This window comes from Leuciscus leuciscus, assembly GCF_965113295.1.
Source record: "Leuciscus leuciscus genome assembly, chromosome: 1".
NCBI classification, from domain to species: domain Eukaryota; kingdom Metazoa; phylum Chordata; class Actinopteri; order Cypriniformes; family Leuciscidae; genus Leuciscus; species Leuciscus leuciscus.
In genome coordinates this window covers 60,716,990-60,731,327 of record NC_138725.1, presented here as the reverse complement: position 1 = coordinate 60,731,327, position 14,338 = coordinate 60,716,990, and the positions used below count along the sequence as shown (strand labels likewise).

General features: G+C 37.2%; 2 protein-coding genes across 4 annotated transcripts; one reads left to right on the top strand and one right to left on the bottom strand.

Moving 5' to 3' along the window:
* Positions 1–1,217: 1,217 nt before the first annotated feature.
* hoxb13a (homeobox B13a) lies at positions 1,218–2,962 on the bottom strand. The gene is made up of 2 exons (XM_082161930.1): positions 2,278–2,962; positions 1,218–1,900 (listed from the first exon to the last, which is right to left on the bottom strand). Exons 1-2 carry the CDS (start codon positions 2,939–2,941, stop codon positions 1,653–1,655), a joined length of 912 nt encoding a protein of 303 aa, XP_082018056.1. The 5' UTR covers positions 2,942–2,962; the 3' UTR covers positions 1,218–1,652.
* A 2,108-nt stretch (positions 2,963–5,070) lies between these two features.
* On the top strand, positions 5,071–13,778 carry eve1 (even-skipped-like1). Of its 3 annotated transcripts, XM_082163131.1 has the most exons (4): positions 5,071–5,091; positions 12,079–12,173; positions 12,415–12,656; positions 13,130–13,778. In XM_082163131.1, exons 2-4 carry the CDS (start codon positions 12,170–12,172, stop codon positions 13,556–13,558), a joined length of 675 nt encoding a protein of 224 aa, XP_082019257.1. In that variant the 5' UTR covers positions 5,071–5,091; positions 12,079–12,169; the 3' UTR covers positions 13,559–13,778. The 3 variants fall into 3 exon arrangements, with proteins under 3 accessions (XP_082019257.1, XP_082019258.1, XP_082019256.1); XM_082163132.1 differs by lacking the exon at positions 5,071–5,091 and having other exon boundaries at positions 11,720–12,173; positions 12,418–12,656; XM_082163130.1 differs by lacking the exon at positions 5,071–5,091 and having other exon boundaries at positions 11,720–12,173.
* Positions 13,779–14,338: the final 560 nt, after the last annotated feature.

Below are 14,338 nucleotides of genomic sequence, written 5' to 3'. Positions count from 1 at the left end.
AAGCAGCGGATGTACACTAAGCAAATAAAGAAGGAAAAGCACAACTTGAAAGTGGACTAGAGCTTGCCGAAGGTGACAACGTGAAGCCGCTGAGTAACGACAGACCTTTTACACCCTTACTAATCTAGACCGACATTAAGTGCAGGTTGCAAAGGCAATAGGCTGCGGATCTGTTCACTGTCTGACAATTAAACTGTTCGGACTTGAGCAGAAACGTAAATTAGGCCTGCTGGAGACTATAAAAAGATAATCGTGGATAAATCTGCGAATGGTGAGGACAGAGGCAACTTTACATTTCTGAGCGCAAGAGTTAATGTAGCCTACTACTTAATATAAAGAATTAGGCTATAAGAAGGCGCATTAAGTATGATATGTTCATTACAGCATGCAGCACCAGAATAAAATCACTAGCGTTTAATTTGGCTTGAGGGAATTGACAGACAGTTGCGTTTAAACGTGAAGAGCCCCCAGGCAAACTGTGATAGGAATATGTTGCAGTTTGAATGGTATTCTTGAATATTAATAGTTTCAGGAAAGACAAAAGCTATTTCTTATCTTTAAGCATGTGACTTTCAAGGTCAAGGTTAAGGGCTGATTTAGTACCTACATCTTCTGTAGTCGAGCGCCCCCTCCTTCTCTGCCAACATCAAAACACTCCCGCTCTAGTTCTAACCGTGAGGAGGAAATCCCAGATAAGTTTTGAAACCAGTGTTCATGAATGTATATAACATTGTTAGGATACATAAGTGCTCCAAATTGTTATAACATTTTTGTTATAAACTTCACTTTTTTTAATCTTAAAGAAAATTCTAAAGGCGCTCTGAGTTCGCCTATACGTGTTTGCATTCACATTGTAAAACAATAAAAGTCTTACATTCCCAAAGGCTCCAATAACAATTCATATTACTGCTGAATCATACGAACACATTTGATGTATAATGTCAAGAGATTAATGCAAATTTAAAATGGAATAAAACAAAAGTTGTCTACACACATATGCCTACAAATGCTATAAAGTGCTGCAATTTGTCTTTTTCTTTCTTTCTTTTTTCAATTTGTCAATTTCAGAAAAATGGCAGAAACTGTTTGTCAGTTTCATTCACAATGTCAGCAATGACATCAGTAATTTGACAACAGGGGACTGAAAAGAGTCATTGGGCGACGCTCAATGAGAATAATACATAAATACACTATTTTGCTAAAACACTGAATGGAATTAACATATTTATTAAGGTTTGTGATATATATGTTATTATGTTTTACAAGCGATATAAACATAGTATATAGGTACTGACAGGTATTGAGTAATAAGGTATAGGACTACAACAACAACGACAACAATTGACATAGCCTACCTAACATTTAAATGCAAGCTAAAAGAAGACTAAAAGACTTCAAACGAACACAGTTACATATAGGCAGGCACGTGCGTTATATACAAGCTATATTGTCCTTTCATGTTTTCCATTTATTAAGATTATTCATTTTTGAGTCCCATTCTTTTTTTTCTTTTTTCTTTTTTTTCTTTTTTTGTGTAAATGCGCTGGGAAAAGAAAACATTCAGCCCCCAGTCCAAAAAACGTCCTCGCGACGACATGTTTTTGCTTTTCTTAATTTGAAGTCACCGAGAAAAACAAAAATGCAGCTTTGCTCTATGGCGCACTGTTCTTAACTTTGGCAATGAATTTCTTTTCCTTAACCCTCCTGTTTTGAAACCAAATCGTGATTTGACGCTCGGATAAGTTGGTTGCCGCTGAAATCTTTCTCCTCTTGTCCTTTGTGATGAATTTGTTGGCTGCATATTCTTTCTCCAGTTCCTTGAGTTGTACTTTTGTGTACGGTATCCGCTTCTTTCTACCTCGACGGAATGAGCCCCCGTCATGTTGGTGGGCCACAACATCTGGAACGAATAACAAAAAGTTTTATTAAATAATGGGCTCGTTCATTGTCTACCTAAACTACGTTTCAAACATTTTTGCATTTGTAGATTTTCGGAGTTAATCAATTTAACAATGTAGACATATGCAGACGTTATTTGATTAGTAAATTATATATTTCTTTATGTAGCCTAAGCGTGTTGTATTTGTGTGCATTAGAAAATGAAGTCACATTGGTGCTCTTGTTTCTGAAATTTAAAACCTGTATCTAAAATAAAACATGTCTTCTGTCTGACCAGAAGAGTAATATCTTGGATATTTGTGAGAGTTTTGGCTATACCTTAACGCTTAAATAATAGTTTGAGCAATATGTTTGAGCGAAATATAGTTTAAAACGTACCCGCTAATGCAGACTTCCAGAGATGGCCAGCCTGGCTCTGGTCCTTGGAGCAATACATCTGACTACCCCATCCGTTAGCCAGAGCCCAAGGTTGATAGCTGTCCATAGGCAGGAGACTATCGTGTCGCGGCTCTCCCGTTCCAAGCGTCTGTACCACTGACACGTCCAAATAACTGGCCATGGACTGGTAGGGACTGGGGTAGCTGTGGTAAAAGGCGAACTCTTTAGCCCTGCTTGGATATTCTTCAGATGTGACCGGGGTATCCATGTATTTTTCTGCAGAGTAGCTGAGTGCACTCGGCTGCGTGCAGGACTTGAGGGAACCCCGCCCCATTCTGCAAGGATAATAGCTGTTGCCAAAGTAGCCGTACGGGATGGGACCGGTGGACGAGGCCTGTGGAACCGCTGGGCAGGGTGTGCACTGCTTGCCCGGCTCTGCAGAACTTGAAGTCGATACGTCCACAGTGGAATAGCTGGAGCCGTGGACGAGGCTAGACGGGTGGCCACTCAAAGCCGAGTGGGCCATCAGATTCCTGCACTGGTTGGCTGCAAAATTGCCACTTCCAACCAGACCCTCCATGTTCTTCAGCTCATCCAAGTTGTTGTCATACACAAACATAACCGTGTCCGCCCAGCGAGGATTCAGGACCAGGGAGGTGGTCATAGCACGCTCACCATTCGGACGGAAAATGATGTTGCAAAGACTAAAGTCCGAAGCAGGACACTCAGTTACATTGGTACAGCTGCATTGACGCAATGGACTACAGTCTGCATTGCAGTGCCTTCATTGGGTAAGAGCTGTACCACGTGCCGCATAAAATAAACCTTGACTGAAGAATGTCAAAGATTTTTTTTTTTTTTGTCAAGACCGAGTTAAATGTGTAAAAGTTATCTTCAAATGCTTCCTTGCATTGCCGTTATGCATTAATCCACTCTAATACACTTTTTGTTCTTTAACTCACTGAGCATTTCATCGCATCTCTGGTTTTGTGGGGAACAAACTTATGTAGCGTAGCTACGTCTGATGCTCTTTGTTATTTTGTTAAGTTATTGAAAGAATATACATTTTAATTTTTATTATGTTGTTCAACAAATATGGTTGTTCACAATATAGGCTATGATGAAGGGATTTTGTTTTTTATTTCTTACAGCCTATACTGAACTGAGATCACGCACTGAATATGCCTACGCGCTACGCGTACTTGCTACATGAAATAATATAATTTATATAGAAATATTCATGGCAGCTCCCTTGCTGATCATCAAATACTATAACAATTTCTCCCAACATCTCACTGCAAAAAGCAATAGAAATTTTTAAATGGGTCATACTTTTTATGTAGGATGTAATTGCACATTGGCCAAGCACACGTTGAAATGCCTTTAAATCATTACAGATATTTTAAAGGCCCATAATCAGCAGTGCCAGATGTATAAATTATTTATCATTACCATAAAAAAATGAAAAATCATAACTTGTCTCATACATAAGATTGAACAACGCCTCGAAACATTTTATGAAAGACTTGACACAATCCGCTGAAATAAAGAGGCAAAATATCTACTTTCAAAACGGTTCTCTCGGTTGTTATTCAAAAGTCTCTATCGCTAATATAGAATGAGAACTGCAGCTGTACAAATCACAAATTATAGAAATTATTATTACAGAGTTTGCAAGGTGTTTAAAGATTTTTAGATAAACGAGTTGTGCGTTTATTTCACATTCTATAAGTGACAGTACGTTACCCCTTAAACATTTTTTAATGAAAATGACTAAAATCGTGAACCCCTTTTTTTTCTTTAAACAAGACACTCGCTATCAGCATTTTGCTTCTGAAAACTAAGATCCGGTGAAGAAGATAAAACAATCAAAAACAAAATTCGAGTGAATTTGATCAAAACTCGAGTGAGATTCGCCTGTAAGCAAAATGTAGAAGTATTAATACTACAAGAAAAATGCCCCCAAAGGAGCAAATAAAGAAACGTGTATAATGCAAATTGTGCATATAATGTACTTTTAATATGTAAATTCTCGAGGTTATGTGTTGTTGTTTGTTTGTTTGCTTTTACTTTCCCCCCCAGAAATACCCTTAGATTATATGCATTTATATATGCTGATATTTTTAAATATTTTTCAGAGGCTTAAAGCGTAATGCACATGTCATTGTGTGTGGAAAATTCAGGGAACAACAAGATGCTTCCCCTTTAATCCTCCTTCCCACACACACACCTCCCCAGACTGCTGTCTTTACATAAAGGTCAGGCAAGGCCCTCAAGGTCAAGGCCAAGTTTAAAGGGATGAGCCCTCCCTGAAGGGCCAGTTTAGGAGGCAATGATATAAGCAGTCCCTCCTTAGGCAAACTATCCAAGTTCAAGGTCTCTGAATCCAGCAGGAATAATAAAAAAGCATACAGGCAAACAAAATTGCTCAGATTTCAAAGAAATGACTCAAACCATCACATTCAGAGTGTAATGCAAGTTACTGAAATTCAATAGATCTATCCAAAATAAGACGAAAAGTATTCACTTTTCATGTTGTTTAAACATTGTGAATCATCAATGAATTTCCATTACCACTAAACAGCTGTTACTCTGGGTTCAAGCATGAGATGTTTGTAGTCAGGGCTATAAGAAGCCTCACAACACATGTTGTGCTTGTGCGAGGCTGCTACTGTACACAGGAAATGCCTTTATGGTTTCATTGTAAAACGCCCTGCCCACATGCAAGGGGTCTTACAAGAAACTCTGTACAGTCTGTCCAGCACGAATTAACTTACATCTTCAGAAGACTGGCGCATATTCATTAAGGACAGGGTAAGTTTTATAATAAAATCTTATTGATACAATATTTTAAACAATTTGTAAACGTAATGGAAGAGGTAAAGTTCAAATGACAGATAGGCCTAGCTAAAGTGATAGCACGCGAAGGCGAATAGGCCTATACGTTTTGCGTTGAAAGTTTCACGTGAATCGATGTAAGAGTTCATAATATCAAAAACAAAATTTATTTTAAACGTAAAACGCAAGGTAGCCTACCAAAATGAGATGTTACGCCTTTCTTTACCAAACATTTTACGTTTAAACTGAAGACGACGCCTGCCTAATGAGGTTGTTCATGCGACGAGAACTGCATTGCACAATTACACACTTACAAAGTTAGTACGAACATTTCGGTGCAAATTTTTAAATGAAATGACACGAAAAGTGCAAGTTAATTTCTCTTAATTGCTATTTTGATTCATATCAAACTACAATAAATGGTTTAAATCAATAATTTCATTAATTTTAGCATTGTTTATGCACGAGACGAGAGTAGCCTATGGTTGGCATCCGTTCAGTGAAATGGTAAACGATAAAAACTATTTTTTTGTAATTGAAATCCTATTACAAAACTTTTGAACGTTTTTCTGCATATTTGTTTTGTACACGAAGCAATTATGTTTCAATAAAGCGTGAGCAACAACATGATCTATGCGTGAAAAGCATAGTGTGCATTGTGCAATTTGCCTTTCTGTATTTTGCGAGTCAACCAGCTAAGATATACTTTATGGTTACTGTCACTTATAGGCAACTCTCAGCACTGTTATGTCCACTCGAATTTAAAGTTCACCGAAAATGTTCACTAATTTGCTCGTCCTCGTGTCGCTCCAAACCTCTATAACTTTCTGTAGAATACAAAAGAACATATTTTGAATAAAGTTGGGGTCCAAACGACATTGGACTCCACTGACTTGCAATGAATGGACAAAGACGCACATTTTTCTCACCCAAATATCTCCTTGCGTGATCCACAGAAAAAAGAAAAGCGATTTAAGTTTGAAACGACATGAGGGTGAGTAAATGATGACAGAATTTTCATTTTTATGTGAACTAATCCTTAGTAAAAAATAATAATAATTAAACAGCTACAGGAAGCACACGGTGAGGAATTCTGATTGTTACTTCAGGAAAGGGTCTTTAATAAAATGTAATTTTGACCAGCTGTACCCATTATTGTGATATAGAATTCAGAAAATTTAAAACTGAGAATTGTAATGCCAAAGCACTTAAGAAAAAAGATCACGCAACCTAATCGACATGTTACACATATATCCAAGCATAAAAACAATGCGCATATTAAGGAGCGCTCTGACCACTCGATATTGCAAATAAAAAGTAACTTTATAATACTCTGACAGTTCATCAGAGACAGAGACAAAGACAAGTAAAATATTAATAAAATGACTTGTGATCGTTACCAAAGGAACACAATATCTATTATTTTACTCGATTTCAGTTAAAGTAGCCTATGTAATCATGTCACATGATACTGCAGTAGTGTAAATAAATAAATAAGTGAGTGAATGAGGGAACATATGTAAATTAGCTTCTCCCACTCACCATATTCCTCTAATGGCAGGTTCAAATCAGCCCAAGTAACCTATTCTGTTGCATGGCATATTGCATATTTTTTAAAGGCTTTGACCACTCGGACCAGATCTAAGAAAAGTCACTACATGTAATGGCGTTGTTCTCTGCAGTGAGGATGCGGGTGTTGGTGTGCGCATATTACACTGTTCTTCACAACTCTAAGTATAGGCTAATAACGCCATGCACTATTCATAATAGTAATAATAAAAAGTCACATAGCATCTTAATCACTTTTTACAATTACAGTTTCAATTAGTCCCAAAATATAGTTTCCGACATATCATTATAAATACGTTTAAATGGTCAAATGTACATAACAATATCCAAGTAGCTATAAATCAAATCCTGAGATGACAATAAAATTGGAAATTGTGTCGTGAAACCATAGAATTTATTATTGCCTATTAATTTAGGTATTTTGGCAACACCATTAAGGGCTAACAGACCCACATTTTTAAAAATAAGCTCCCACCAAGAATTTCATCCAGATAAATCATATATTCCTCTGACCTGATATTCCGTGAGGGTGCGCAAAAATCTAAAGGGCAAAGGCAAAATCCATAGCAAAGGTTTAAACCCCAAACACCTTATATTTTGAAACATTTATTTACAAAACAGTTGTCAATATGTCATTCCTGCTATTCATTCCCTTTTTCAGTTATAAAAAATGACTATGCATCTCTATCCCAAAGGCCAATTTGTATAATGTATCTAGTGGCCAGTTAATATATTCACCTACTCAGAATCCAGAAGGGGTTAAATCAGATCTAAAAGGAAATATTGAAAGACAATGTGAGGACAATGTATCATCTAATTAAATCAGAAAAATTCTGTAGTTTTTGACACAAACATAGGCCTATGTGAACACCAGGTTACCATGTAAAATGATGTAATGTCCCTATGACTCTATAAGAATATTGGTATCTGTGGAAAAAACTGCCTAACAAATAAATAAAATGGATAGTATTTTCTGTATTTAGCACCACATAACAATCTCTGTATAAGTTTCAGTGTGATAAAAAAGGATGGTATAGACAAAGAAGAAAGAGGGGAGAGTTTACTTCTGCTGTTATGACCAGACACAATTATTTAAATTATTCATTTATAACTATAATTTGTGGAAATACTTTTTTTGTACATTGCAGAGTTGGGATATGGGCCTACATTTTTTGTTTTGGAAAGGGGGAATAAGACTGATTCTATGGAGAAAAAAAATAAGTTTATTGCTATAAGAAAAATTTACAATTTTGTGTCAAATTATCTGAATCGTAAGCTTTAAAGCTCTTTGACATCTGTGCAGAATAAATTGTAATATAATGTACATTTTAGTGAAAATCTGACTGCACTTGCATGGCTTTCAAAATGCCTAATACATTAAGACATCATAAAATCATATACATCCAAACTGTCAAAGCTTTCTGATAATGACTGATCTTAATGGCAGTCTGAGAGGGTAGGATGACATTTCCCAAAAGTGCTCTTTATATGCACGAAATTGATGCTAGTTAAGAATGCTGTCTAATCATTATGGATTGACAAGATATGAAACAGCACATCACTGAACTAGCCTACATTAGGATAAATGTGTAAATATGTGAGTCACATAAGCTTAATCAACTTTATCATTATGTTCTTTCATTACTAAAACTACTGCTACAACATAAATACAATAGCCTTACACTGTCAGAACAAAAATTTGTCTTTTTACCTTTAGGGCTACAACTGATTGTCACTTGTCACAACTTCTAAAAGATGCATATTTAACCCTTTAAGGGATAAGATTTTCCTTTTGAGGGTATTGCCCTGATGGTTTCTGTCTACTTCTAATCCTTTATTTTATAATAAATTTAAGTGCAGCACATATTAGGGCTGATATTTGCAGTACAACACAAACAAACAAACAAACAAACAAACCTGAAAACTGAAGTTTTGTAGAGGATAATAGGAGGATAATAAATTTTCCCCTAACTAAAACAAAGATTTCATTAACCAAGTAAATGTCTTATTTCTGATGTTATAGAGTTCAATGGTATATAGGCCAACTAAGAGAAGTTTAAACTAAAGCGATATGCATAATTAGCATAATCATGGAATATTGAAAAGTTCAAAAAGACATTTTCAATCATTGTGGAGTTAAACAATTAAAAAATCGAAAGCTGCACTCAAATATAATTTTAACTAACTTATAAATTTAATAACTCAGATAACATTTACTCATATAATAATAATAATTATTATTGTTGTTGTTGTTGTTATTGTTGTTGTTGTTAACAACACAGTCATTGGTATTTTTTTTCCTGAAACAAGTATGAAGCAATCTGACGCATATTTAGGTCCTCTATCATGCTCTTTGTACAGTTTAAATTTTAGTAATTAATTTGACCTTTTCTTGAACATAACAGCCAGGTGTGTTGGAGAAGGAAACTATAGCTAGGCTATCTGCAGATCAACCTTGCTGTATGTTATAATTCCACGTAAAGCCTTGTGGATCACTGCATGCAAATGGCCTTGTTGAAAGCACTAATAGCGGTTAGGGGGATGAGTCCTGTTTTAAAATGAGAAATAAAGAAGTCTTTACTAAAAATATCCATACCTGTGAAACTTTAAACATAAAACAATTTTCAAGAACGGCATGATCAAAGTATGTTATGCATTTAGGAAGAAAGAGTCCTGCATCAGAGCAATACAGATAAAAATGTGCGCAACCAAGTTTGTGTTCAACACTAATAGAATTTCCGTTAACGGTTTGTTCAGGTGCACCTGATCTGCCCCAATAAAATACAGCTTTGTAATATTGTGTGGTTACATTGCGAATGGGGAACAGATTTAAACTTTTGAAGGAAGACGAAGACGAAGAGGAGTGAAAGCAAAAGGACACGCAGACTGCAGAGCAATGAAACGCATCTAACAGACCCTCATTTAAATATCTTTAGTTTTTCTTATTCACATAATAATAATAATAATAATAATTGCACTTTATGATAAAAAAAGAAAAAAAAAAGAAAGAATTGCAGTGAAGCTACTTGAACATTTCAATATTTCGATTAATTAGCCATAATATTGAAAATTAACTTATTAATGCAGCAACCTAAATAGGCCTGTTAAATGAAGTTTCATAAAATAAATGTATTTTATACAAATACATGTCAGCATAAAGAGCACTAATATAAAACTACAGTAATAAAAATAGTTTCAAAACAATATAAAAAAATTATGTCTGTATTATAAAAAATTATGTCTGTATTATAAAAAATTTAATAAAAATATTTTTAAAAAGTAGCCTATTACTAGGGAAAATAGCTTGGAAAAAAACTGCAGTATCTGCTGACTTTATGTAGCCCTATAGATTCTTGCAGTTTTGTGCTAAAGACCCAAACGGACACGCCCACAAACAGTGCATAGCCTATCTTGGTCATTGTGTAGCCTACTGATCAGTAACGGGGACTTTTTTTAATCAACAATTATCAATGCAGACAGTGTCGTTTCAGTACAGCCAAACTGAGTAGCCTAAAGTACAGACAACACACAGTTTTGTCTGTTAATGGAAGCGCAATTTCTGTCACCACTACGCGATGTCTGCGCCAGTCTCCAGATACTACAGCCTTAGTGGAGCCTTTCCCTTAACTGACAAGTGATCAAAGCACTGGTGGATAACAATATAACCATTGGTCAGTTTGATATCAGGCTAATCTGAAGCGCCACGGATGGGAGCATATGCCACAGTCTGAATACGGGAAATGCAGTAGGCTTCTCGAAGGAAAAAAAAGTGCCAGTAGCCTACTCCAGAGGGATGAAATTGTTGTTGTCCACCTCGGTTGAAATCCCATTGCAGGGCGGTCAGAGGACGCGGGCAAGACGTGAGAAGTGCCGGTAGCCTAAGCAAAAAAAAAAGTGAGTGGTGGAATAGCCTACAGTTTAAAATAGAAGTGCCGGTACTGGTACGTATACCGGCCCACTTCGAGCACTGGATATGCCACAGTCGTGAGATGGAAAGAAGAGAGGGCAGCTTTTTTTGTTGCTAAATCAATACGCAGTGTAAAACAAAACGTGAAAGCCTCAAGTAGCCTACTAATGTTAATTACGGACCTTTTTCTATTCAGAATCCCAAACTGCTATTCTAAAACAGGAACGGGAGCTAAATGCTAAATGGCAGACAATACGGTAGCCTATAGCTTATAACTTAATGACCTTTACTTAAGTTTAGTGTCCAAACAAGCTAGACCACATGTTAACTGCAGAAGCCCTTAATGATCCACACCTCGTGCAGTCACGTGACATTTGTATCTGTATGCATCACTGTATCATTGCTGTGTCTTTAAAAGGGTCTTAAAGCCACAATAATGAAGAAACTAAATTTAAAATATTCATCAGGCTAACTTCCTATATTCAATCGCACTATACCGTGCCTTCGTTCAACACCGTTGAGTCTGACAGCTCCAATAACGATGCACTTAAAGCAAATATTCACCAAAATATGAAAATGTTGTCATCATTTACTCACCCTCATGTCGTTCCAAACCTGTATGAATTTCCCTCTTCTGCGTTACACAAATGAAGATATTGTGAAGAATATTTCAACTCTTAGTCTAAACTGATAGTAGTTCCAAAACAACATTGGACTTTACTGATATTTAAAAAAAAAAAAAAAAAATTTTTTTTATAATAATAGCCTATACTTTTTGTGCCGCAGAAGACAGAAATGCATTCAAATTTGGAACGACATGAGGACGACTAAATTATGACAGAACTTAGATGAACTATCCCTTTGAGCATGAAGCAGGCGCTACTTCGTCGTAAAATAAGGTAGGCATGCGACGCTTATATTGCTTATATTATTAAGCAATGCCAGCATATTCTGTCTGGCAAGGTTTTTTATTATAAAATTAGTTAGTTCAAATTCTCTGACAATTGTCCTATTAATTGTCTTTTTTTAAATAAATTCATTTTCCTCTCATACTTATACGGCACTGAAACGCTTTCATCTCTATTATAAACTGTAGACCTCTGCAATTTGGGGACATAAGGATTCTAATGATTGACTTCCAAAAATACAAACATCAAACACCAAGGAACAATCAGGGTTGGCCTATCTCAACGGGGAAGCCACTGTGACAGTATGCAAAGGGAGGTCGATCTTAATTCTCCATAACAAAAAAGTACAAAGGCCGGTCGGAGACCAAAGACAATTTAACACCTCCCTCTGTCCGCGCGCCCCGGCGGCGCCTCAGCGGATAGAGCGCGTCTCTCATTAGTACACAAGATGGGACGACCTGAAAGGTGCAGAGGTGAGGGAGGAGGGGGGGTGGACAGCGACTACAAAAACAACTCATCTTTTCCTTCATAAACGAACTTGGATCGGAAGACAAGTGACAATCCTTTTTTTTTGGGTAGGGCTGGTCTGGGACTGTTTTGAGGACTATGAGAAGTGTGTGAAAATCCGTTTGGGGAATATCTGGATTGCGGACGTGATATAAACGATAAAATGCGTAAGTAGCCAACAACATCCACATTCCAACAGCAAGCTGAGGGGAACGTATAGCCTACACATTTTTTTTTTTTTTTTTTAAGTCGTTTAAGTAGGCCTGCTGTACAAAATCAACATCTGTGTAGCGAGTTCATTAAATTAGGAATTTAACTTTGGGGCTTTACTGAAACCCCCCTTCTTTCTCATTGTAAATGTGATGTTCGCAAAGTAAACGAATGCCTAATGTCAAGTAAACTTTTCAGTAGCAGAGGGCAGGGAGTCGCCAGTGTCTACTGTTGCTCATGCTGACAGTGATCAAGGAGAGGAAGAGTGCCCTCGTATTTCACTACTGAATGGGATAGACCAGAGTCGGCGGCACCGGACTGCTTTCACGAGGGAGCAGCTGACCCGTCTTGAGCAAGAATACTGCAAAGAAAGTTACGTGTCTCGACCCAGACGATGCGAACTGGCGGCAGCGCTTAACTTGCCCGAGACCACAATAAAGGTAATTCACTGCGCAGACCTTTACGCTATCTCACGACCAATTCGTACGAATTCGTACGAATGATAAAAAGTTGGCTAATTCGTACTAATTCGTACGACCTCACTCGTACGAATTTGTACGATTTGTCTAAACCCACGTGATGGGTAGGTTTAGGTGCCACACTCAACCTCTGGCCCAACAGGCAGCATTTAAAGAGTTAGCTATTAAAAAGTGTTCATTCAAGAATACATTTGAGACTAACTTCTGCAATCCATGAAAGTCTACTGAAGTAGAATTTTTTAATTTTGAGTTTAAGAGAGGATTGTTTGTGTTTTGTGAGACTGGGGGTTTCAGACAAGCCAAGAAGCCATAAAATCAGACACCGGATCTCTATCCCTGCTGAAACTGAAAATTTGGATACATCTACCATTACCTAATCCCACCAACATGCTGTGTCCTTCACTAAGACCCTTTATCACTCTATTTCATTATAGGTCTGGTTCCAGAACAGGAGGATGAAGGACAAGAGGCAGCGTCACAGTCTGCACTGGCCTAACCCACTGGACCCAAACCTGTGTGCCTTCATGGTGAGTCAGGCGGCTGCTGGACTCCCCTACCCACTGCTTCCCCGCTTACCCCTTCATTTATACTCTCATCTCGGCATGGGTAGCCTCCCCGGTTTTTCAAACCCATACAGCGCCACCACAAGGCCAGTGGACACTTTGCACCTCCCTCCTTCGACCTACCCCTGGCTAGGTGGACTTCCACAGCCGGCTCTCTATTCCCCTGTCCAGACAATGCACCATCCCGCAGGATGCCACTGTCCCCATTGCCTGCACTGGAGACCGGACCACCTGCTTAAACCTAGAGGGGCAGCTAGGACAGGCACGCAGCCCAAAACCTTTGGCAGTGCTTCAGGATAATGGGATAGAGGTGGATTTACCATCATAAAACGGATAGTTCACCCAAAAATGAAAATTCCATCATTGTTTACTAAACCTACATGACATTTTCTACAGCGGGATACAAAAGAATATATTTTGAAGATTTTTTTGCCCATATCAATGAAATTTCTAAGGCTGTTTTGTATTTATGTATCTGTACAGTTATTCAAAATCTAGATAATGTCACTCTTGAAGAACTATTTTGTTGTTTATCGTACTGTAATATAGATAACAGTTTGGTTTACTTTCTTAAAATACCTGATATTTTGGAGTTTGTTCAACATTTTTCATCTATTGACATTTCTGCACCTGAACACTGTGTACATATATGCTTTCCAAAAATATATATGACAAAATTGACTATTAAAAATATTTATGGAAACATTTTACTTAATGTATTGCTTCCTTTTTCTTAATAAAAAAAATAAAAATTTAACAATAATAATGGGACTATGCAAGGACAGAAAACAGTTAATGCTCTACTCATTAACATCCTCAAGAATTCATATAGGCCTAGCTAAATTCACACCAACAATTTTGTCATTATTTAACACCAACCTGTTGACCAAACAGCACTGTAATCTTAAAGACTACTTATCAACTTACAGACACAAAGCTCCTGTCATTATACTCCTTGCTAGACACAACCTGCTGAATTATGATCTTGAAAATCTAAAATCAAACAGCCTGTAACCAGACAAAACATCAACAGGTGGACAGGGGTGTCTGAGACTCCAGAGCCTCAAAGATCTTGCTCTA